General features: G+C 38.7%; 1 protein-coding gene across 1 annotated transcript in view; it reads left to right on the top strand.

The window, feature by feature from the left end:
• The window catches only part of GRB10 (growth factor receptor bound protein 10), a 109380-nt gene extending 83186 nt beyond the window's left edge, over positions 1-26194 (top strand). Inside the window, exons 5-16 of the mRNA XM_027878985.1 lie at positions 2203-2359; positions 7989-8104; positions 10096-10170; positions 13041-13178; positions 13726-13836; positions 15008-15106; positions 16622-16699; positions 17362-17478; positions 18386-18452; positions 19448-19535; positions 22180-22273; positions 23066-26194. Of these exons, the coding sequence (XP_027734786.1) occupies positions 2203-2359; positions 7989-8104; positions 10096-10170; positions 13041-13178; positions 13726-13836; positions 15008-15106; positions 16622-16699; positions 17362-17478; positions 18386-18452; positions 19448-19535; positions 22180-22273; positions 23066-23212 (1287 nt within the window). The 3' untranslated portion in view covers positions 23213-26194. The remainder of the gene's footprint in view (positions 1-2202; positions 2360-7988; positions 8105-10095; positions 10171-13040; positions 13179-13725; positions 13837-15007; positions 15107-16621; positions 16700-17361; positions 17479-18385; positions 18453-19447; positions 19536-22179; positions 22274-23065) is intronic.
• Positions 26195-26492: the final 298 nt, after the last annotated feature.

The following is a 26492-nucleotide window of genomic DNA, read 5'->3' as shown; positions in this document are numbered from 1 at the left end:
CAGTCTATGGCTATACTATATAAAGTAGAAGGAAAAAAAAAAAGAGTCAAGCGAGTGTTAGGTCCCTCCCATTCTCCACTAAACCCCAAACAAATAAAATAGCTACTTTCTGTCTTGTTGAATACTGGCTTTTCGGTGTGCTTGCAAATCCAGGGAAGGAACACGAGAGCTGCTCTGCCCACTTGCAAACCGGTGTGATGCGGGGTGTCTCGGGCATCCATCCATTCGTGTCCCCCGGTTCCACGGATCCGCTGCCGAGTGGCAGAGTGGGCCGGGACCGCTGCGGGTGTGATGTGGGGCTCTGCTGCGAAACGGGGGCTAGTGACAGAACAAAGACTTGCCCGCAGGACAAAAAACGGGGACACCCCCACGCCCAACAAATTCCTGCGTGTTCGAGGATGCCTCTGCTTGGCTGAGTGTTGGCAGGAGGGCAGCCGTAGCATTGTACAACACGCATGCCTTCCCTAGAGCAACTGGGATTCCCCCTCCTCTCCTCTCCAGAGCCCACTTCTGAAAGAGCTAGCTCATCCCCGCTGTCAGATGAAGCCGTTTCCTGAACGCGCGGGTTTGAGTCACTTGGGCTGGGATGAGGCTTTAACTCCTCCCTCACTGGGCTCGAATTTGTGCGTGGCCGGGGGACCGGCGGCCCGGGGGAAAGGGGGCAGGGAAGGCGCCGGGCGTGCGGCGATGGAGCCGACCCCTCCGTCCCGGCCCGGTGGCACCGCGGGGCCTGGAGCGGGTCCGGGCGGGGGTCCGGCCCGGGCAGGAGAAGTTCAAGTGCCCAAGTTGCAGGCGGATGACATCAGCCGCGGGCAGGCCGGGCTGCGGGCGGGCTCGGCACCGGCGCCGGGGCAGCAGCACACGCGTGCCGGCCTCCCCCCGCCCTGGGGCGGCCCCAGGGGGCTCCAACGCCCCGAAGGTCGTCATACAAAAAAAAAAAAAATCCTTTGTAATTCCTTTTTCTTTTTTCCTTTTCTTTTTTTTTTTTTTTTTTTTTTTTGGGGGGGGTGGGGGAGGCGGGAATAATTTGGAAGTCTGATAGTGTGTGGGAAATGATTACATCAGTCGGAGGGAGGGCTAGGATTGGTCTGCACAGTGTGGTTTGATTCACTACCGCAAAGATTGCGTGTAACCCTTTGAGTGGAGCCCTGGCAGAGTTGTTTCCCTCCCCAGAAACAGTCCCCATCGCAGGGGCTACGTGACAGGTAGGGTACAGCCACCCGCTGACGCCGCCGGCACCCCGAGCGCCCAGCCGCAGGCTGCACAGGGTCGGCGGAGGCAGAGAACTAACTCTCAGGAGGCAATCCCTATTTAAAATGCCATCTTGTTCTTCCGACTGCTGCCTTTTACGTGCTGTTGAGGTAAGATTTTCCATATCGAATTACCCTCCAGGTTTTTGTTAGACTCTCCTTCTCGTGCTAGGATGTAGAGCATTTTAAACACCGAGTTCATTTAAATCTGGGACCTGCAAGTTTACCCAGAGAAATAATTTTGTGCCAAGTGTCTCTTGCTTGAGCAGAACAATGCAAAGAGGAAAGCATCTGTATAATTCAGGAGGTGGGGAGAAGGTTCCTGACATGTTTTAGGATGTGCAGCGTATGCACATTTGGTTTTGAACTACTTTCAGTCTAGAATCAAAAGAGAAGTCAGGGTAGAGAGAGAAATCTGTGGACTGTGCTAGGTTATTGATCTGCCGGCAAACTGCAAGTGGGACTTCCCCCCACGAAACAATCAAAAGTTAGTGGGAGACAAGAGAGCCATATTTAATCTTTGGGGTCTTGGCCTGCTCCTCTGTGAATGTTCAGAGGCCTCTGATGGGATCGCAGTGAAAATTGTGCGTGTTTGACTGGATGTGATTTCTCTCGCCCACTGTTGCCAAAGTACTCTCCTGACATTGTTTCACGTTTGCTTACCTTACACAGCTTTATACAGAACCTGCTCTCTCACTTTTTCTGTGTACTTGGTCATATTAACCCTGCTGAATCTTTGTTTAGTGCAGAGAGGTGTTGGGGAGGGGGGAGGGGAAATAGGTCTAGGGGGCATTGAGAGACAGTGTTATAAAGTGAATCATCCATTTCATTTGTCCTGGCTGCCAAGGTGCTTGGAACCCTCACGCCAAGAGGATGATGCTTTTCTATAGTAGCTGTGTGGTTTGCCTATGTTCAGAGCTGTTGATCTGTAAGTGTACCCTTTATGTTGCAGGATGTAAAAGTCTTTAGTGAAGATGGAACAAGCAAAGTGGTCGAGATTCTAGCAGACATGACAGCCAGGGACCTCTGTCAGCTGCTCGTTTACAAAAGTCATTGTGTGGATGATAACAGCTGGACTCTAGTGGAGCATCACCCTCACCTAGGATTAGGTAGGGAATGGTCAAAGGGGTGGCATGGTTACTTGGGAACATAAAATATGTGTAATTCGTATAAATGTGCTTCCAGACGGAACGTTTTCTTTCCACTGCTTTTATTTGTACAATTAGCTGAAGTCACATAAGTGCTTTCTGTGTATTACAATTTCATGTGTTAAGCGTTTAAGTCATTTTAAGTCCTTCTCTTATTTCCCATCCTCTGGGTTTTTTTATATATAAAAAAAAAGAATTGTCTAATCTTCATGCTAGCGCACTGTTGCTACCTTGCTGTGTCTGAAGCTATTGCAAATAAACAGCTTAGGCAAATTAAGCTTGATCCTTAGAGTACGGTCCTATGAAACAGCTCAGCTCATCACCAGCTGGGAGACCTGGGTGAACAGACTCAGCTTTGCATACCTACAGTAATGCTTATGAAAGCTAGACATGCTGAGGTGGGGGAGGGGGTTAGCTAAACTTGACTTCAGGCAGGGAAAAAATGGTGGCACCACCCGCAAATCCATGGGCAATTTCTGGACCAGCAGTGGCATCTGCTCTCCAGGCATCAGCTCCTCCACCTGATTGAAATTAAGGTGTCATGGTTACAGTTTCAAGAAGGCAGCAAGAGGAAGAACCATGGGGAATTAAATAACACCGTGAATTGGTTTAATTACAGTACCTGAAAGGATCTCATGTTATTCAGTCTTGCTTTTCCTGGTTTTTTGTGGCACTGATTAGTTGCAGGGTTCTGCTATGCAGCTTGCAACTGCATATTGCACAGATAACACTATCTATAATTCTACGTAGCATACAATAATGCTTTAGAAAGTGTAGCATTTGGGGTATTACTCCATATACTTCACGGGAATTTTTTTTCTAGAAAACAGAGGAAGACAAATCATAAGCTGTGATCACCAGCACTGGAATTGTGAATGCTATCTGTAGCTAACAGAGGGATTTTTATGTCAAAAATCTAATTCAGAACCCTTACAAATAAAAAAAAGGAAACGATTTGCTGGAAATGTAATGCCCTAAACCAATACTGTTAAATGCTAATAAATGCACTGCTCTGCAGACCAACACTTAAAAAAAACCCCAAACCCATAGGATATCCTGATTGTTTAATGGTTTTATTATCTCTCCTAGTGTAGAATATATGAAAAAATTAAGATTAAATACTCACTGGTATATGTCTAAGATATACTTTCAGTTGTGAGGACATAGGACGAGGTGAAGAATTAAGGTATAAATTACAGAACCTTTATCTCTGTAGCTTAATATGCCACATGCGCTTCTAAAAACCTTTACAAATTTTCAGTTTTATCATTGCTCATTAAACTACCAGGCTCTCTTTTTCTATATTCTCTTTCCCATCATTGCTGATTACCAAGGTATTGTGTAAACAGAAGCCTTCTCCTTTGTAACCAACATCCTTCTCCTGCCAGATTCATTCAATGATGCCACAATTCAGTGTTTGTGACATCACAATAGCTTCCATGGTGACTAATTGTGCTGTCAAACTCTGGTGTGTGACATCTCTGAATGAATCGGGCAGGGGGCTGATTAGGAAATCAAAAGCTTCTGTTTACACACAAATAACTTGGTAATTAACAATGATGGGAAAAGAGCAAGATACTTATCGGGCTGCATTTATATACATGGGGACCTGCCTGCTTTGGACCTCTGTTTCACACTGAAGCACAAAGCGGGCCCCCAGAGAAGCGGGGTGTGCAGGTTGGGGCTTCAGCAGCCACCAAACTTTGTTCCACAGGAACTGCTCCTGGGCTGTCCTCTGTATGCCACGCAGTAGATCTATGTGAAAAGTAATGCAACCTTTGGGGGTATAAAGCAACCAGACAAAGAAGAAAAGCATTTAAAGAGTCAAAAAAGATATAATTATACAGATTTCACATACTTGAAAGGATGTGGACAAAAAAGAGAATAAATGAGTTCATTTAATGGGAGACAACTTCATCCAATTTCTTGTGTTTGGGGTCCAAAGTATCCACTGTGACATAGTCAGTAAAAATTAAATACTGACTTTAACGCTTCTACCAATTTTTGGTTGCAGTTTGAATTTTGTATTACTTGGCTGCTTATGTAGCTTCTATGTAGTTTAAATGCTTCCCTGTATTTCATAGACTGTCAGATCAAGGTCTGCATCCTAGGTGAAGTTATCAGGTGTCTGATGTTCCATATTTTTTTCTCTAGATATAAGATTGCTAGTATAAGTATGAAACAGTGGTATGTGAAAAGAAATATGATTTAAGAGTAGTGAGAAATCTGTGTTTCCAGAAGACATTATTTCTTATGCAATACATCCTTGCTTATTTAATACTGTAGGTGCTAATCTTGAAGCCCACCAAAAAAGAGGAGTTTCCTCATTTAGTTCACTGTCTTTTTTTTTTATTCCTTGATCTTTCCTAATAGTTCTTTCCAAAAGAGCTCAGTTTGCAGAACCAGTTCATCATTTTACTATTGGGCGGACTGAGGACAAGATCAAATTTTTGAAGGCAGCTGCATATTTATCATTGCAGTGGTCTTCTAGGTCCCACTTTGTAAAGAACTCTCACCTGACTGTTTACTGTGCACGCGTAGTCAAGTATATTCCAAACAACATGCGTGCTTGCAAATGGCTTCACACAACTGTTGGGCTGCACAAAGAATTTGTGTTCTTACTGGAGGCAAAGATGTGACAATTTGACCTCAGAAAGTCTTAGATTTGACATTTGAAAGAGGTCCCTGCTGCACTGAACCACTGCTTTAGCAGTCTGTGAAACTTGAATTGGTCCCATTATTTCATTTGCTACTAGAAGTACGCCTAATCTGTTCATAAAATGTGGTATTCTCCTTATGTGCTACTTCATGCCTAAGTATCATCAATTTAGGATGGGGATGGAGATCTCTGTATTGGACATTACCAGAAATAATAATGATGAAGACAGTTCATAATAGTATGTGTGTAGACACTGAAAGACTCCCTATCTACAAACCTAATTTTTCCAGCTCCAGAATTGACAATACATATTATTAAATATAGCTGAACAAGGAAAGAAAAGTAGTAGGGCTCTGAAATATGTAAGGGTTAGAAGAAAGCGTTGCTGCAGTTTTGTACATAGATTTTTTTTTTTTTGTTTACATGCCTTAATATTAATGAATTAAAAGTGGAACAGTTTGACACAGCCCACACAGGGAGGGCTTTTTCATATGGGGGTCCACTTGTCATTTGTAGTGATTCTCTCTGTGGGAATTTTGGGCTATGCCTATGAGTTGTTCATGATGGAATCCAGCTCCTTTTCCCATCTTGTATCATTGCTACAGTTTTGTAGAAGTTTTGATAAAAATACAGAGCAATCTGGGTGGGTGGGGGGTGGTGGGCCTGGGACTGGGGAAGCCTGTTCTTCTAGGAAGTGTGTAGAGGAGACTGAATGGAGCCTATCAGGTAAACTGAAAGGACACATTTCTGGTCACTTCAGCAGCAATGCCACTTGAAGACAGACTGACCTATTGAACCTAGCAGGCTGACATCTGTGTGTCTAGTCTTGTAGCAGAAAGCTCAAAGCAGGGCTGAGGCTGAGTTGCTAGTGTGTCAAGTGGTGGTTCATCCCATTTGTACTAACCGACTGCAAATGACCCAGGACTTTCCAGGTGTACAACTCCTATGAAGTAGTAGCAAACTGACCAGGACTAGCTTCCTTTTTACATGTACCTGCTATGAAATGCTGTACCCTTTCTCCAAGATGGCTTTTACCATCAAAACGAAAATATGAACATTAAATCAGCAGGAATATTACCACAGAATCTGAAAAGGTTCTTGATTTAGTAACAGAATACATGTCAGTTGTCTAAAGCATCTAAGAAACAGGCACTGAGTATATTTACAGAAACTAACCATTGAAATACAAAATCAATTGACAAACGGTCATCTATACTGCATTTCCTCAGAACAGAATGAAGAATTTGTCCCTGCTCTTAGATGAGCCATTTTCAGTGCATCAGGAAAGTGAAGAGCACAACTTTGTGTGGTGACAGAAGCAGACAGAAACAGGGCACGTGGTCTTTTGGGGTTCATACTGTGATAAAGTTTCATACCAATGTAATTAAATGTTTTTTGGAGGAAACATAATGTAAAAACCAGACCCTCATTGGCCCACAGTCCTCATCACAATGTGAAGGAGGTTTGATTAAGTTGTTTAAAACCATGGTAGTAGCAACAGATCAGCAATATCTGAAAATTCACCTGTGAAGCCCCTAGATAATGTGTAGGTTTAGGTGATGACTCTTGTGGTGGTAGAAAATGTCCTTCCTTAACAGCCATCAGTAGAAGCATTGTCACACACATTACTCAAAGAATACCCCTCAAAAGTGCTGTTATGGCTGATGCACTAGAGCAGCCCACTATGGAAATTTGTTAAGCCCTGGAAAATACAGTCTGTAGCAAGGCTGGACATTGCAAATGCACAGTAAATGCTGAAGTTATCAATGAGCTGGTGATGACTGACAACCTAAATGCAGGTGAAAGAGACAATGGGATCATTCAGACATAGGTTAAATTTTCAATCAAAGAACACACATTAATCTGCTAAATTAAATAATTCAAGTAACATTCAAGAGCTTACTCTTTCTGAGATGCTGATGACTGCTTGCTTTCTATCCTGAAAACACCCCAAGAGCTTGGGCGGCACCCTGACATTTCTAACTGCTGGAATGCAACACCAAGTGGGGAAGGGACTCTCCAAACTTCTTTGGTCAGCAAGTCACAGGCATTTTGTTTAAAGCTTTGCAAAAGTTATGTTTTGTTTGACCTCATTTTTTAATTTTGTATTCTGTAAGGGATGAAAGCACTGACTAGTTAAAACTTTTGAAAAATATATAAATATTTTCAGGGAAACTTCTGAAGACTTGCCAAGATAATGAGTTCATTAAGTAGTGCACACTTAGCCAGTTGTCTTCTTTCAAGTTACTGCTTTCAGTGAATTGGATTTGTTAAGCTATCTGTTAATGCTTTGATGTGCCATTCTTTTGACCAGAGAAGTGGTGGTTATGGGGAGTTACCTTGTAACCAAATCTAGAGCAGAAAATTGCCCTGTCATGTGTACAAAACGTTTGTCTCTGTCAGTATTCCTGTAAAGTAGATCCTGTGACCTCTTTCATAATAAACCCCATTGTCTAGCATCTACAATAAAGGCCTGAAGTTCACCTTGAAATGAGCTGGGTTTATAGAGTGTGATCAAACAGGACGCTGTATTTCTGTGATAGTTCAAGACCTAACAGTGGCCTTTCTGTAACTTTTTTTTCCTCTAAATCTGTCCACCTTGCTAGTTCCACAGTGTACAATCAGCACAAAGAGGTTTGTCTTTATCATTTAAGCTTCTGCACACAAAAAAATATATTCCTTTTGAGAAAGTCTGTGCTTATGAAGCCCTGAGATAGGAAATCTTTGAAGAACACTGCCATATAATTAACTTTGTAATACTTCACAAAGTAAAGCATTGTTTCATGGCAGTGTGGTTTGAAAGCTAGAATGTATTTTGCTGATTTCTTAAGAGGTAATGGAGTTACAGTGGGTTGTTTTATTGCTATTCTTAGTTGGTCTCTCTCCTTCTGCTGGTTGGCTGTGTGTTAACATCATGTTCTTTTTCCACAGAGAGGTGCTTGGAAGATCATGAGCTCATAGTTCAAGTTGAATCCACAATGGGAAGTGAAAGTAAATTTTTGTTCAGGAAGAATTATGCAAAATATGAATTTTTCAAAAATCCCATGGTGAGTCTCATTACTTGTTTACACCACAGGGGGATGGATTGCAATAACATTGCTGGGCATTGTTATGTCTTAAACATCTATTATAAAAAAAAAATAGGCAACCAACTAACAGAATTCTTTCCGAAGAAATTTTAACCAATGTTTAAATTCCTTTTACTCTTCTCCCAGCCTAAAAACCTCAAGTGTTTTCAAGTTACCAAATATACTTGTTTCAAAATGTCTGTTGCTATACTGGAGGGTGACCAAGACACGGAAGTCTTGGTTGGTTCAAGAAAAACAATCAGAAGTGCAATTTACTCATCGTCTTAAAAGTTACTTGATTTGAAGCAAATTGATCGCAGACCATGCAGTATCCAAACCTTTTAATTTCTGACAGTAAAACCAAAATCCCTCTGTGTAACTCCTAAAGCACTTACTATATACAAGGAATTTCCAGTTTATGTATATTGAACATTGTTTCACCTATGGCTGTGCTTTACTAGTGTGCTCTGCCTTCCTTACTCATCTTAGTAGCTTGCTCTCTCTATGTCCTCATGTATATCAATGTTTGAAAAGTATTGTATGTCATAGCTATACTTATTCCTGGATTTGTAAGATCCTTTGAACATTGTAATTTTAAACTGGTTACTGTCTAACTATTTATGGGGGGATGACTTTTCGCATTTTGTCTAAACAAAAGTTGGAACAGACTGTCGACATAAAACAGTATCAGCCGGTGTAACTCACCTTGATAATTGAGAAAAGGCGAGAGGTGGTTAGGTAGGAGCAGATTTTAGGTCAGTGAGGCATTTGTGAAGTGAGAAGAAAAAAGATACATGAGGTCACATGTAAACTCATTGCTGAAGTAACTGCAGATGATAAATTAATTTGTTTTCTCATAGATGCTAATGCATCCTCACACGTGTGCTTGCACGTACATTTGTCATCTGCTAGTGCTTGTTTCAGAGTCTGTGCCTTGACTTACTGAAACATTTCTGTGCATGAAGTGTTCATAATTTTTCACTTCTGTTGATCTTACCATCTGATAACCTATGAACATCTGAGTGTTGTATAGAAGTTTTGGTGTCATAGGAACTAGCACATTGGCTTCATGTGGTCTATTTTAATTAATAACAGAGCATGGGAGTAAAACCCAGAATGCTTGGCATTCAGTCCCAGGCTCCTGCAATCACAAAATAAATCATTCTTTTGGTGTAAGAATGCGAAGGCTTCCTATCCGTTGCATTAGCTGTTGCCATATGGCACTGTTTCTACTCAAGAGAGGCTTGTAAATGTTAGCTTTCATAACTCATTGTGCAACTTACCTGGCAGAAGGGTGATTCCTCTTCAGTCCTTCTCTTCATGCCCTAAAGACTGAAATTTATATTGCCTGAAGAGTGACAAATGTTCTAAACTGGAAATGTTTTTGTTGTGATTCACATCTTGTTATAATCAGTCATTCTTTTATTTCAGTCATTTCTGCATGTCTCCATGCTTCAAATAGTGTTTAAAAATTTCAGGAATGACTTCATATCATTGCTGTGTATAGTAAATTTACTGTTACAAATTATATAAGCATTTTAAAACATGGCAAGTGAAAGGGGAACTGGAGGATTAAGGATTAAGTCAAGTCATTGATGCACTGAGCAAGGAATCACTGCATACTCGATCTGCAGGACCATTCATCTTATCCTTTCCAAGAAAGTAGAGGCTGTTAGCGATCCCCAAAAGCCCTCAGTAGTAGAGGAAATGATGGGAAAACGCACTTATGAAATGCTGCATATCAGATATTTTAAAACCCCACAATCTGTCTGCACGGGCATCTGGTGAACAGAAGGAAGTAAAGAACTGCATTGAAAGCCCTCATATTACTTTCTGTGTCAGGGGATCTCCAAATTGATTTAATAGTGATAGTTCCAAAAAATGAATGACTGGAAGAAAATTTCACTAGTTTTGTGTCACAGTGTTCACATATAAAGTGACTTCCAATTGTCTTCTCTTTATTTGTCTAGAATTTCTTTCCAGAGCAGATGGTTGCCTGGTGCCAGCAAACAAATGGCAGTATTCCACAGTCTCAACTTTTGCAGGTACCGTAAATTATCTGTATGGACAAAAAAAGTTTTGGAGCTGGAGCGGGGAGATTGAGAGGAAGGAAGGGAGAATTCAAGGGTCTGGAAAAAGTTGGTCAGAGAAAGACCAGTGTAATGAGTTAGCATATGGTGCTAATGTTGAAAATGTCTGACAAAGATCTTACCCAGTGGCACTGAGAAGTAAGTTGTAAACACAAAGTATTCATAGCTGTATTCATACATACTTGTTGAATTAATAATCAACTTACTCTGTGGGTATCTGGTTTGACCACGTGATGTTGCTCCAAAAACAGTCTTGGCAGATATATTTCTAGGGAAAAAAAACGCCCCTTTTATAAAAAGCAGAACAGAAGTACTCCTCTATACTCCACGTCATAGTGCAGGAGAAAGTGTAAAAATGCATGTGGATATTAGAAGATGGATTTGAGATGACTAGAGGTTTTGTTTTTACTTTTTATGTCCCATATTTGTGCCTGGCAAGAATTAACAATAGGGACCAACTTTCCCAAGATACAGCCAATTAGCTGCTTTTTTGTATAGAAAAATAATGCCCTAAGAAGTAAGTACAAATAGAAATTTGTATATAGTATTTGCAAGGTAATCCCATTTAAAGCTTCCCAGATTAAATGACGGGGTGTGTACCTTATGCATATGTGTTGGTAGAGTTGTGTAATCTGCGTGGTAGTGGCACGTGCGCTGCATTTATACTGAAGTTCTGATGTCACTGTAGAGCATCTTGCTTGCTCGTGAAGGAACCATGGTGGTGGCACAGTTGGTTGGCCTTCAAGGATGGTGTTGAAGGGTGGGTTACCTCTCTGATCAGTTACTGATTCACTTAAATCTCTCACTTTTAGTGTGCTGCAATCTAAACCCCGTAGTCTAAATCTTTTCATTTCAGTTGTTTCCTCAAACTGGGGTAATTTAACTCAGGACATTCAACTCAAAACACAGTTTATTCAAAGAGTGCTGTATTAAGAATATAAGATCATGGTGCCTGGAAGACAGTGCCATGAGTCCCAGGCAAATTATAAAACAGAAGGCACAAATATATGAAGAATGTGTACATACAAATAACTGATTTTAGCTTGACTTCTGTCATTTTGCATGTTTGCAAATATGCACTGACTCTCTATTTAAAGACAACAAGTTTCCACTGACTTTTGAAACACTGCACTCATTTTATTCTGTAAAGATGTCAAAATCTGTTAAATTCTGGTACTGTATTCACTGAGAAGAATTTAAAGCTTTAGCGTCCATTCTCAGCTGGAAAACAAACAAACAAACAAACAAAAAAATCAATCCAATTTACAGAATTAAAAATGAAAGTCACAAGCAATGAGTGCTTGTGATCAGGAACCAAAACTGTCATGGACTGGCATTGCCACAGACTGGCAGGAAGAGAGGTGTTCACACCTTGGACCCTTTTTCCTGTAGTGTAAGTAGAGAATTGAGTTTGCTTGTTAATACAAGCAGCAGGACTCCCTAAAAGAGTAAGATGTTCTTGAAGATGGAAAGGTTTTGATCCTAGGGTAATTCGAATGGTAGCAAAAGGAAAACCTTACCACCTCTTCAGATACAAGAGTATTCTTCTGCGAAGGCTCACTTAGGTGCAGTCCTGGAGAAGCAAAAGTCATGGGGGTTAACAACACGGGAGGGGGAGAAAAAGAGGATAAGTATATTCTCTCTGTTTCACTGCTTAACCATAAAAGAACAGTCTTACTTAAAGTATTTATACTACATACTCCTTTTCTTTAAAAAAACCATGCAACTGTTTTTCAAAATTTCAGTGGCAGTCGTAATTTATTGAAGGTAAGCTTCCTGCAGCCATGCATTAAGTATGTTGCATCTGAGGCCACCTTAAACACTGAACAGTTCCTCTGTATTTAATTACACATAGAACAGGCAAGAATATTAAATATCATCTAATGATATCATATCCTGTATTAAGAGCTAGTATTTTTAGTCTTAAGAATAGCATTAAAACCAGCAGGATATGTTTTCCCTAGTCTCAAACTTGCTCAGATACACAAAAAGCCTGCATCTTAGTTTACTTTTCTTTTATCTGACTGGACAAAAAGAATATATTCTTCTTTTTGTTTTTCCCTTTCTCAGCTGAGAAGTGGATTCATAGTACAAATAGCAGGAGAACTGACTGTTCTTTTCCATGCTGTTAGATGAGATGAGAAGGAGGACTGGGAAAAAATAGCTTTTAATTCACAGTTTAATGTTTCCTTCCTGTGATATATCACAAATCAAATTATTCCATATGTGGTCCCTCTACTTATGTCAAGAACTTAAATGCTTCTGAATCTTGAAGTCTGGTATAATTGTTAGCACTTATTTGACTGCTCTACATTTCATTTTCAATTAAATATTCTGTCGTCTGCCATACCTCTTGTCTTGGGACAACTTTAATGCCAGAAATCCTGAAACAGGCTCTTCCCTTTCAAAAACTTTGTGACAGAGATTTTGGCCAATATTTCCAAGTTAGATAATTTGCCAAAATTGCTGTGAGAAGGTATTATTTTAAGAATTAATAGACTTACTTCCTCTTCCTTCAGGCCAAGTGCAAGAAGAATGGGGATACACAGAAATGCTTGGCTTTTTGGAGATAGAAGTATTGACACAGAGAATAGGAAGATGTCAGTGGTGGAGGAGATAGCAAGGTAGATGCAATGGGAGGAGCAAGAATTTCCATTTTTGTCATAAATCAGATAAGACATCTAGGTCAGTTTAAGCCTAGTGTGAAACTGCACCTCAAATCAACAAAGTGACTTGCTGTTTACTTCTCTGGTCTGCAGATACAGTGACAATTTTAAAATCCATCCATAGGATACAATCTTCATTTACATTTTCCTCTCCAACAGAACTTTTTAAACTCCAGTAGCTGCCCTGAAATTCAAGGTTTCTTGCATGTGAAAGAGCTGGGTCGGAAATCATGGAAGAAACTATATGTGTGTTTGAGGAGATCAGGACTTTATTGTTCTACAAAAGGAACTTCAAAGGTAAGATTAAAAAAGAAGTTGCACAGTACTAGCACGTGAAAACATTTTCTTCTTTTACAGTGGGCAGTTTTTTGCTGTTTTTTAAATATCTCCACCCAGAGTTCCCTGTTTTTATGCCATAGAAAAGGATAAGTAAGCCATGATCAAAAGACAGTCAAGCCCTGGGCTCTCAATGTGTGAACATAGCCATATAGTTTTGTTATAAAATAAAACCAAACTAGCCAGGCAACATCATTGTGGCTACTGAAGTTGTGCTAACCTGCTCCTCTGACCTGCTTCTCTGGAGCAATGTCATAGGCTATGCCATTTTTATTGTGATGTGTTTGGATAAGTATAGTATTTTGTAAGCTTCCTATATCAAGCACCTCTTGCTGGTAGGCTGATATGCAAGAGCTGCCAGCCCCGTGTCCACTTGAGGCTGCTGGGGAGAAGGAACAGTGTTCGTACACTGCCCTCTGTTGGAAGCCAGGCTGGAGAGACTGCAAAGCTTGCACAAGATCTGCCAAAACCTTAAACTTACCTGTGATAAAACACGTTATTTCCCCAGGAGCCAAGACATTTGCAATTGTTGGCTGACCTGGAAGACAGCAATATCTTCTCGTTGATAGCAGGAAAGAAGTTGTACAGTGCACCTGCAGAGTATGGATTTTGTATAAAGGTAAATCTCATTGAGTTCTTCCAAAGTTCCAGATGGTGTTGGTAGCTCAGAGTCACCCCAACCCGCAGCTAAATGGGATTTATGTCTAAAACTCTGCACGCCTTTTCTGTCATGAGGACTTGGTCTTTAACATCCTTCATTTGGCAGACATGTCCTGTGAATGTTGTCATCATCTTATGAGACTTTTTTTTAACATTTTATTTTGTGCTCCTTTGGTTTGGGAAATATCTGAGCAAGAGTAGCTCGATGCTGAAGCATGGTGTGCCTGTGAGGTGGCCTTGGTTCACCTCACAGACGAAAACTTCTTCCAAGTATTCTAATTGAGTAGAAAAGTTTCTGTGGACAGTGAGCACCAAAATTATACATCAACTAAGGATCAAGCTCTGATGGGTAGTAATTTTATCATTATTATGGGCCAGAGGCTTGCCTTTATTTAAAGAGGAAGATTGTCTTGGAAAAATGAAAATAAGAAAAAACAGTTGCCTTTGAAAATTTTTAAAACTGTTGTGCTGATAGATTGGTTTGGAAAGTATTTCTAAACTTTGAAAAGTGTAATTTTCTGAGAAGAAAATAAGTCTGGAAGCTTGTTTTATTGACAGCAGTGAAGTAGTCTCCTTCCTACCAGCCATTCCAGAGCTAGATAATAAGGGTTTTTATCTAAGAGACTGTCAGCAGGACTGATCCTCAGCCAGTTATGGAAACTTTCATCCTTCATCTCGAAATGGGGCTTATAAAAATTTTTTTGGGGGGGTGAGGGGGAAACAACAAAAACCAAAATCCAACAAAAAAACCACCTTAACAACCAAAACCAACAAAACTAAGTGCCCTGGTTTGGTTGTAGCATGGCCCGAGTACCTCGTTCCTGTAAACTGCCAGAACTGCAGGTTGTTTCAAAGCACAGAAACATAGAATATCCTGAGTGGGAGGGGACTCTTAAAGGGGTCTAACTCCAAAGTCAGAAGGCACTGACTTTTATCTTGCTAGACCAAGCTGAGAAAGTGATTTCTTTCAAAGCATGCTCAGCCTCTTCTGAGCTTTAATTCAGAGTGGTCTGAACTTTTTCTGGTTAGTTCTTAAGACTAATACTGTACCTGGCTTTTCTCTGCAGTAAACTTAATTGTGCTGTTGGTTTTTTATTGAATGTAGCTGACTTCCCTTTAACACTTTAAAGCCCAACAGAGTGAGAAATGAAACTAAGGAACTGCGGTTGTTGTGTGCTGAAGATGAGCAAAGCAGAACGTGCTGGATGACTGCCTTTCGGCTCCTTAAGGTATCTAATAATCTCTTCTACTTGTGCAAGGGCTACACCTAGAGTTAAGTTGCATTTTCCACTTTGTTCATGAGAAATTACCTACATGTTATTAAATATCATCTGCACCAAAGCAATACAGATAAGAGCAAAATGCCAGGCAGGCCTGTCCCACCTAAGATTTTAAGCACAGGACTGAGCTCTATTCCTTCCACATATGAATCAAGTATAGTTTTAGTTTTGGATCCAAATTTGAGATATGTGAATAAATTAAAATATCTTAACAAGGTATTTGCAAGTTATCATAAAGCTAAAGAAAATGTTTTGATAATAGTTCTCCTAACTAGAACAGAGTGCCTTTTGCAATTTTTTTTTTATTTTTTTTTATTTTTTTTTTTTAGTTTTCTGAAGGTTCTATTAAAAGAAGTAACAAAAATAAGTAATACTATTTCTAGGTGAAAGTTATTTATATATCTGAGAGCAAACAATGAAATTTCTTGATAATAGGATAGGAGACTTCACTGTTTTTTTGAAACAAAATCAGGATGGAGGGAACTGAGGAAAAAGTTGACCATTTTGTGCCCTTTGAAGCAGAGAACCTCCTGGTCTTCATAGGCAAATGTGCATAAGTTCTGATTTGGTTTTAAGTCTTTCCCTGAATATGCTGTCTTGAAAACTGCTATGTTCTTCTCTATACTTTACTACATCCTACGTACAGAGAAAAAGGTTTTGTTTTTAAGGATCACCAAAAGATGATTAAGGGTGTACAACCAGCAAAAATTAAGGCTGTGCCTCAAGGCTGTGTCTGTGACCCTTCTTTTTATTCACCTTTAGCTTTCCATAGTCCTATATTACCCTGTTCATAAATTGTTTAACCCATTTCAGTTGGAACATTCAGTAAGCAATGTTGCTATACTTCAGCACTGTGCCTCTACGGAATGCACTGAGTAGGTGTTTTCCTACCATCCTAGCTACTAGTGTTGCTAAAATTTATCATGTTCAACAAGGAGCATGACTGGAATTCAATCACCTAATTTTTATAAGGATGCGAAAAGTACCAAGTTTCGTGCTGAAATTTATTAAAAGAGCTAGTGAACTAGAAAGATTCTTTATCACTTTTTATCATTTCGAAAACTGAGTTTGAATGCCTTATAAAGAATGTTTTTAAGTTCACATTACTGGAGGGTAAAAAGAAGGCAAATAATAAGTGTGTCCTGACCTCGACTGAAAGCTTGTATTCTACAAGGAAATAGAGTGATAGCTCTGGTGATAGCTGAGAGTGCCAGAAATTACCTGTGGTATTTCACTCAGGCTTCTATTTTTGAAATAAAACTTGTGCGTTTTTTATTAACTGCTTGATTGCAACCTGCCAATTGCTATTGCTCAGTGCAAATCGCTTTGGGACAGCTTCTGATCAGGAAAATAATAAACCGGTGGCACCTCGCGCCAGTGTAAGTGGTATTATGAAATCACTACAGTTTTTTTTTTCCTAGGGTATATATTTGAATAATAGTGTCCTTGCATTTGTTTTTGCAGTATGGAATGCTACTGTATCAGAATTACAGAATTCCCCAGCAGCGAAAAGCCATGCTTCCACACTTTTCCACTCCAGTAGTAAGTAATGAACTTACCTCATTGACATATGATGTTGGAAAAGATACATTTGCTTTTGCATTTTAAAAGTGGAAAATTTTACGCTAAGAAATGTAAATTCAGCATTGTGTAGCAAATCAATGTAAAGTTCATGTTTTGCATGAGTACAGCTTCCGTGGTTGGCTCTCCATTATCTCAGGCTTACATGATCCACATGATTGAAAAGTCTTGGCTACATCATGCTCTTTGAGACGTATGGTACAGAGACATCTGGCTGTCTCTGCAGAAGCCAGCTTAGGTCTGGCAAAACTAACACGTAAATTTCTTAAAATAGGCTGGGCCAAGAGCTGACTGTTAACTGTCTAAAAGTGAAGATCCTATATTTGGATCCCAACTGACCCTGAAAATGACTAGAATATAGTAATGGGGCAAGTGGGCAACTTGAGCAATACATATTTTATTCTCAGCCTTCGAATCCTCTCCCTCCCCTATGGCCTAAAAATAAAAGCCACCCATTTTTGTGTCAGTGAATCTTTTGAAAGGGGAAAAAAATGAGATGTATTTTTTGTGATGTTGAAGGAGAACCTTGGACAATCTTCTGAAACCAAAACATTTTGAAATTAAACTCTCAAGCTGGATTTTTCTTTTCCTGTTTTTTGAAACAAGTGAAAATTCCTTTTCAGAGAAGTGTATCTGAAAACTCACTAGTAGCAATGGATTTTTCGGGGCAAATAGGAAGAGTTATTGAAAATCCTGCTGAAGCACAGAGTGCTGCCTTGGAAGAAGGACATGCTTGGAGGGTAGCTATCTTCTCTTCTTTTCTATTTTTGCAATCAGTAAGTGTCTGTTGAGAGCCAAAACACAGAGTGTGCTATGATGTTAGTGCAGTGCTGGTCACAGTATAGCTTAGCTCCGACCTGAAGCAATCACACTGCAAGCATGCAGATCTGAAAGTCAATATCCATCTTTAGCAAAACTGTCACATTCACAACAACCTTCTACCACTGCTTCTCTGTCCCCCTAGTGTCCAGAGGAAAGTTGAGGGGGAAAGCAGACCCACCAGAACTTTACTGCCAGTTTGCAAAACCAGTCTCTGAGGAGGAATATGTCAAATTAAATGCTTCCCCACATGGAAGAGGCTGGGGCTCTGACTAATGGCTTGCTCCCAGTAAGTTTAATTGCAGAATATACAAGAGGCAGGACCTCTTGCAATGAAAACTGATGTAACTTGTTTATAGTGTCTTGTGGACAGACAGCTGCAGTACAAGTTTTCCCACATGCTCGTCTTTTAGGGAAAAGAAGTCATTACTGAAGCATTAGCTGGTGCTTTATGTACGGGAGGGAAACACTGCTTGATTTACTGAGTGCCTGGTGTTTTGCCTGAGCAGAGACATATCAGACTTTTCTTTTTTTTCTGTCACTTTTTTTTTCCTTTTTCTTTTTCTTTTTTTTTTTTTTTTTATTTTTTTTAAATTTTTTTTAGATACTGAACTTTCATCATTAACATCTGGCTTGTGTTTTAAGCCAGCTGAAATGAGCTGCTGCTTGTAGATTAGCCCCCTTCAAAGTTGCATTTCTTTTTCTCATCCTTGCATTAAATTTGCCCAGCCCCCAGTTTCCTGTAAATTAAATCTGTATTGCATGTGCACTAATTCTCTTCTGTTGAGGCATTAGTGTGGATTTAACGGTAATTCATTTTCTCTGTAGAAACGTAGCACAAGAATGAACATCTTGGGTAGCCAAAGTCCACTCCATCCTTCCACACTGAGTACAGGTAAATTCTGCTAGTTTGTAAGCATAGTATCAGAGACCTCTGTGGGTAAAGAAAAGCTGTATTTCAAATAGAGTACAGTCATGTAGTATTGATGTCAAATACACTGTTTATGTATAATCAGTAGCTTCTGTGTCATTAACGAACTTACCCATACAGACATAGTAGAAGGAATTTGTTTTCCTTTGAAGGCACACTCAAGGTTTTCTTCAGAACTAGTCTTTCGAAACTCAGATTTTATAAAAATAGGTACTCCATAAATGTTTCCATTTAAAACAAACCAGAAATTAATTCTCCGTTTGAGACAAGAAAAGTCAATGAGTGATCTGTTAATCTTTAAAGAGTAAAAATGAGAGTTTTCAAAATGGGATTCATTCCATAATAACTGAATAATGTAAAATATGTATTCCTGTAATGCAAGTCCTGAACATCTGAGATTGTTTATTAAAATAATAGGAAATTTCATATTTCATATTAATATCCTGAACTTCTTAAAGGAAACACAGCTATTCTCTGTTGCTACTCTGTGTTTCTACTCTGTTGAACAGAATTAAAAAATACTATTTGAAAAAAAAATATAAACATAAAATATTTGAGGAAAACTCTGCTCTTGAAAGCACAAGCTAAAGTGTTTTTCTATATTTGAGAGTTAAAGATACTTGGTTCTAACTCATTAGCTTATACATTTTCTTCTAAGAATTGTTAGTCCACATTTTCAAGAAGCAATGGCAAGGCAATATAAGAGATTTCTCTTGTTAACTTCACTGTACATCTGAAAATCAGAAAATGCATGAAATAATGCCTCTCTGCTTGGTATATTAAGTAGATGCATTTTTTTATATTGATTTTTTTTATAGATTTATGGAAGATACTTTATATCTATAACAAAACTATACCCACTTTTAAAATGTTTAAATAATTAGTGCGTGGAAAAAAATGTTGCACATGTAATTAGTTTTAACCATCTTCTCTTTCCTTCTTTTCCCTCTTGCCTCCAGTTATTCATAGGACACAGCACTGGTTTCATGGCAGAATCTCTAGAGAAGAATCTCACAGGATTATTAAGCAACAAGGGCTTGTAGATGGGTAGGTATTGTTGCTTAGTATTTATGGTCTTATGATGAGCTTTATAGACAAGAGCATCATCTCTGCTGGTAATGGTTTACAGGTTTCTGAGCACTTCTGAGTAACCCAGTTCTCAAGTAGTCCCATTATAACGTGCCTGTCTTTCAAAAAGTCAGAGTGCGTGTTTGTAGGAGTGGATCCTAATTCTTAATTTGAAAACTAAAATCTTAGAAATACACTTAAACTTCTTTCTTTTTTTCTAACTGAGGCAATCAAGTTTTAGAGACTGTTAGAATTTGAAAATAGTTAACTCATGTAATCTGCGTTGAGGATATATGTTTTAGGCAAAGCTGTGCCTAACCATTGGCCACAAATTTATAATCAGTCATTTGTGCTCTTTTGCATGAATCAGAGCAGTGAATGGTGATTTCTCACTATTTGTTTCTGTTCTAGAACAAAGAAGTGAAAGCAACTTAAGTGCTCTCTAAAATGTCTTTGGTTGAGATTTAAGTATGTTCTGTATTGTTGTTTCCCTCATTTATATGGAGCTATGGTTATTGAAGGGAAGTTGCTTGAACTGCATTCAGCAGTTCTTTATTTGTAGGATGGGAAAAGCATGGTTGCCTTCAGTTCACTAACCTCACTGCTGTCAGGGTTAAGGTAGAAACGTCCATGTTGGCTTCTGAGAAGACAGTGAAGTTCCACCCTTTCTTTGTTTTTTCTAACTTTCTGATTCAGAACACTAATCTTTGTGAAGAATAATATACATCAGAGAAATAGAATTTGGTAATGCACGTACATATTTATCAAGCAGTGTTTATTTGTTGTTTCGGGGTCTTGGCTGGGCTAAGGCTTTTGGGTTTTAGCTTCACAGATCAAACAGAGAAGAGAGGCTGAGAAAGCAAAGGAGCACTTCTGACTTGTTTGGTTTCTGGTTCTCTCACACGACAGATCTTCATAATCTTGGGCTCATTCTGACTTGTTGCTTTAGGAATCCGGTGGCCCATCCTTCATGAGGTTTTCAGGAATGTGTTGTGTTAATGTCTTTGAGGGGGTGTTATATTTGTGCCTAGTCAGTTTAGTCACCATGGACATGTAAGATTGCTTAGTTTGGCTGTACAAGGTCAGTCAGCAGTGACAAAAGAACCATGTTACCTGTGTGCTCCAAGATCTAAGGATTGTGATTTTCAGGACGGAAAAACATTGCCTATGTTTTCCTGCCATGTGTTCTTGAACAAAAGAAAGTAGAATAGCTATCTTTGACTGTATCTGGAAGCTATTTTTGAGGATGCTTCTGTCTTTATAGTCATTGTGTGGGAGCCAGTTGCTTGCCAGAGGTTGAATAAACATTTGTAGTTTCAGTTGTGCAGAGCTTTGCTTTGTGCCACCAGCTTATGATAACATGCATTATCTGAAACAGCTGCATGAAAGATAATTTAGAGATACCTGCATGAACTGCAGTAACCACAGGGCAGGTGCGACCTTTCTCCCTGACATGGATCCTAATGTATAAGGGCTTTTGTCTCTTTGCCACACATCTGGTCTTCCTAGGACTAAAAAGGAACATCAAATACCATTCATGGTTTCTGATGGTGGCAAGACATGCCTGTCTCTGACTACTGAACTGACAGTGGTTATGATGGTGCATTTTTGTGGTATTGACATTTCTCAATCAATTCTGAGGAGCTGGAGTAAATTCTTTTGGGTTCCTAAGACTACAAGCAGTTCTTGCAACTCAGCCTTGGAAAAGTGTGTTCCTGGCTTAGTGATTAGCAATTAAGAGGGCTTGAGGCCTGCCCCCATTCTGTATTTGGCCATCTGAAAAATCCGCTAGTGATTAGTGCTGTAAGCCTTGAGCCAAAGACATATTCTTGTTTCCTGTGGCATGGAGAAGATCTGCTTCCTTGGTTCATAAATGTCAAGGGGAGAAAATGTGGGGGTTTTTAGCCAGATTATTTTTCTCCTCTTCCTATTTTGTATTTAACCCTTTGAGTTAGGACTTAATTTTGTGAGTCAACTTAAAAGTCACAGTTAGATAGTGTATGGTGTTGCTAGATGTATTGTTAAAGTACATTTTTTCCCAATGATGCTGAGGGAGAAATACTGTGACTGTTCTACAGGAAAAATCAGTGTGTGTTTTCCCCATCTTGATAATGTGGAAGCTACTTAACTGAAAAGTAATTTTAAGAAAGTACTGAGCTATTTCTGTGCAACTGCAGCCATTTAACCTAAATGTAATTTTGCTGACAGTGGATTTCTGTGGAATGATGCAAGATACCAGAGAGTGGGAATGGATTCGCATATATTACTTTCCAATCTACAGAAATTCAGACTTGCTCAGAAGTTAAATGATAACATTTTTTTCATGAGAGTACAAATCATGTTTATCAACGGAAAGCTGAGTTAGAGAGAACCTTAAAAAAAGCATCATGTACATGCTTAGGGGAAGAACTACTGTCTTGTATGTTTCACTTCTTGTTTCTTCATCTATTATTGTTGCATAGCCATGGTATAAAAACTGAAAGCAAATTGCCAGTTATGGAATAGCCTGTTAATGCAGCTAAAGAAGAGTTAGGCAGTGGCACAAAATTACTTAGCAGTTCTGATTATTTATGAAGAAATAGATTGCAGTATTCAGTTTGCTCTTAAAAACATTCTCTCCTAGATTATTTCTTCTCCGGGACAGCCAAAGCAATCCAAAGGCATTTGTACTTACGCTGTGTCATCATCAAAAAATAAAGCATTTTCAAATCTTGCCGGTAAGTAGATAATTTTTGATACTGATAACAAAAACCGAAATTTTAAATCATAAAGCTTTTGTCAACATCTGAGAAGACCTCTTATTAATTACTGATGTAATTAACAGGGATGTTTCTATTAGCAAGTATATTAGCAAGTATTTTTTACAATTGTGAAATGTCTGATTATAATTATTTATTAACATTGCCTGGAAAACTAGTGTTAAGTCACTACATTGCACAAGTCTATGTAATGCACAGAACTTGTTCTCTGTTTCTGGCAACAGCAACAGCAGCTGTTGTCTGGCTGTCACTTAGGCAAACATAGAATAACTTAGGGAAACTTTAAAAGTTTTATTCTAGAGGTTATCCAATCATGTTGAGCTTCAGATAATGTTACACTGAGATGCTGGGAAACAATTTGATTTTATCTTGATCAAAAAAGCACCAAAAACTTAAAATCATGCAAACCTTTTTATTGGTCTTCTTCCCTTGTTTAGCCTGCCAGTTTTACAAACAGCTAACAAATACTTCTGGGGTATTTTCATTTTATATAATGAAGTCCAGTGCTGTCTCTACAATTTTCAATTACTCTGCCCACGAGCTTTCAGTTTCATAAACAAAATATTACAAGTTGAGTTAACATATGTTTTTTCTAGTGCTGTGCGTGATTTCATGAAGAACTCTAGGCGCTACGTTTTTTGGGCAGTGCCCATCTTTTATGTTATGTCACACACTGGTGGTATTCTGTTTTGTCACACTTGCATCTCTTTATGTACAGTCTAACTTAAAAAGGATGTTTTGTTTCCCTAGTGTGAAGATGATGGACAGATATTTTTCAGCCTGGATGATGGGAACACCAAATTCAGTGATCTAATCCAGCTTGTTGAATTCTATCAACTAAACAAAGGAGTCTTGCCCTGCAAACTCAAACACCACTGTATCCGAGTGGCCTTATGACCTCAAATCTGACTCTCACTGAAGACTGGATTTGCTAGAAGAGTAATTGTAAGAGAACGTTGACACTGGGGAATTGGCAGATTTGTAAGTTGGTAAAAAAATTAAATATTATGCACCTTGGGACTCTGAAAGGGATGGATTCGACAGGTGCCAACAGACCAAGATTGCTGGTTTGTCTAACACCTAAGAGTGATTGCTGCTGAGTGTCCCAGCATCCCAAAAATGGGGGGAGGGTCTGTAAAACAATGAATAAATTTGAAACAAAACTGGAAACTATCTTGGCTGGGCCACTTAACAGGAACAAGTGTGAAGAGAAATCTTTGAAAAGAACTCTTGCCCTGGAATAATCTTGACAATTGAGACTAGTGTGTTTACTTTTTGTATTGATCACTTTTTTTGCACTCCTACTTTGTTTCGGATATTGTATGCAGCCTATATTAGGAGCTGATGTGGCTTTTAAAATTCATGCAGGAGTTGGGTATTAATCTGCACCCTAAAATGTATGGAATGCTTCAGCCTAAAAGGATCTAGAAGAAAATCAAGAAGTGTGTGTGTGTGCGTGCGCGTGTCTCAATACTTCTCTGGAGACCTGAGGTTCAATGATCTGCAGATGTCTTTGAAGAAGCAATGAGGATACAATTCTAAAAGAACATACCACCAATATACATACTCTTAAAACTGTTGACCTGTAGCATTACGGCTGTAGTGTGTTGATGGCATATTAGTGGCATCCAGTCATGCAAAGACTGTATTAGATTCTATGCACAAATTTTTATTATTGGAGTGGTGGTTTGTTTTTTACAGCCTTTTGACTGTTTTCCTGAGGAAACTTACTGTTACTAAATAGAACAGGACTGAATGACTACACTTGTATTTGAAACCACCATTTTTTGTGAGAAGAGTCTTCTGCGGGTAGTCTTAGTATGAGAAAATAAAAAAAAAATTAAAACCCAGTGTTTTTAGCTTTATAGCTCCTTGAATTTTCAGACTGTTTCAAAGAGCTCTTTCCATATAGTAAAGCTACAGTGGCACAAAGCTCTCCTGGGGATAGGGCATAAGAACTGTACCCCTTCTGCTTTTTGTAGGGCCGTGGAAGTTTACATGGTGAGAAAGAACATACTGGGAATAGAAACAGATTTGATTGTGAACTAGCTGCTGGCAATGTCATCCATCGAGATAACTGGTGATCCCTGTGTCATATATGCTACTGAATGGCAGACAGGCATGTATCTTGCTCTGTTGCTGGTTTTTCATCAGAACTACTTTATTGTTAATGTTTAAATGAATTATTTAATGTTTACACAATAACTCTTTCTGATGATAAATCAGTATTAAAGTTGGACAAGTCCCACCTTGATCCTCCAATTGCAAATAAACCATTCTTTCAGCAACACAGCTGGTGCAGGAACTGTTTTAAGTGAAGCAACCTCCCAATGCTTCATGCTGTTAGTCACAATGAGGAGTATTCCACCCTGGGAACTTGCAGAGTGTAGTGCAGAACAGAGCATTCTTAGGATGGTAAATGATTTACATGGGCTACTTCATCTTTAGTATTTGCCACAAGGTTTGAAATCCTAGCCATCTGAAAGGGTAAAGAAGGAAATCCAATCCTACACTTTTAGGTCTTCATGTAGTGTTAAGAATAGCTTAAGACAAACCATAACCTGCCTGAGTCATCCATATCAGCTTAAACTATGTCAATGGTATAGAAACACTGTATTTTAGTTTACAGAACACATTTAGTATTTTTTTCCATTCAATGTCTAGATACTAAAAATGAAGAAACTTGATTTTGTTTTTAGTAGAATCCTTTTTTGTTTTGTTTTGTTGTTTTGTTTTTTTTTTTTAATTGTACATAGTGAAATGAGTGTTCCTGCTTTCTAGAAAATGTATTTTAAAACCTCAAAATTAAGCTAACTTAAGTCTGACTTCACTTTGCATGCTTCTATTTGGCCCCTATTAGGAGAAAAAAGATACTTGTATCGACTACATTACCAGTTTAATAAGACCATTTATGCTGTAGTTTTAAGTTTTTCTGTTTACATAGCTTAGTGACAACCATGCATTTTTTTCCCAGTAGGCGGATAGTATTTGCAGTGTTTCATATTTATGAAAAAAAAAAACCTTGCATCTTATTTAAATTGAGAATAAAAGTTTGACTATGAACCATACTTTTTGTATGTAGATAGTTGACTTAGTATTTTGTACTCTTCCCAGCTAAAGTGAGCTGTTTTGAGAAAGTGACCACCTTCAAAGTGGCAACAATCTTACTTAAGCAGATCACTGCTTTGTCTTCTTTCTGCTGGAAAACAGTCAATGCCACCTTAGTTTTCCAACAGATTCAGCTGGCTGCCAGCTCAGAATACCAAGGACTGAAGGACATTTGACTCTTATTTTTGTATTTAAATGACATGAATGTAAAGGGGATGCTCAGGGTTGTTTTGGAGCCTGTTGAATTTTTATCTTTTTGCCTGTGATTTTATTTTCTAAATAAATACTTCATGTAGCAATCTTGAATATGTTGAGAAGGAAAATGCCAAACCATTTTGGTAATGAGGTTACTAGTTAAGTTATGTTACGATAGGTGTTAAAGTACAAAAAAACTTTTTATTTGTTAATTAATCTTGAAGAAACACGTGCCTCAGTTTAGATGTTTTGTCTTATCTTTTCTGCACTAAATACCTGACAGTTTGACCAATCAATGCACCTTTCCAGTGGCAAGACTTGCTTATCGTAAATTATATTGTCACAATGCAAGATTTAGTGACTGTAAAATGGAATAAAGTTTAAAGTTTCAGGGAATGCAAAAGGTATTAACTTAAGAGACAAAACCTTTATTCAATATGCTTTGCTTCATACTGTAAATAGCTTTTTGGCTTGTGAACCTAATTGTAATCTTTCAGGTATTTTTGTACAAATAAGGGACTGATATTCTGTTTCTTGTAATTAGAAATAAACGTTAATACAATGCTATTCATTTTATATTGGAATGAATGTCATCTTTTGGATATATCTGTACACTATGTATCTCTTACCTTAATTCAGAGTGAACTGGATGGGTTTCATTAAACATCTCTTAACAAGAGTGAAGAAGAAAAACACAGTCCCCAAGATACCTTTATTCTGTCTTAAGATTCCTATTAGGACAGACTGCACTTTATTTAAAAAAGAACCTGTTTGCCTCTTTTGTTTGAGGAAAATTACTGGGAATGTTCTGCTATGATATTTATTCATTTGGGAAGGCTGCTAGAATCAAATCAGGAAAACATAGCATCTTTCA

The sequence above is a fragment of the Empidonax traillii genome, unplaced genomic scaffold, assembly GCF_003031625.1.
Source record: "Empidonax traillii isolate 1590-97213 ecotype Southwest subspecies unplaced genomic scaffold, ASM303162v1 scaffold48:size2401408, whole genome shotgun sequence".
NCBI lineage: Eukaryota > Metazoa > Chordata > Aves > Passeriformes > Tyrannidae > Empidonax > Empidonax traillii.
Note: the sequence above shows the minus strand (reverse complement) of the source record. Positions and strands in the feature narration are given on the sequence as shown.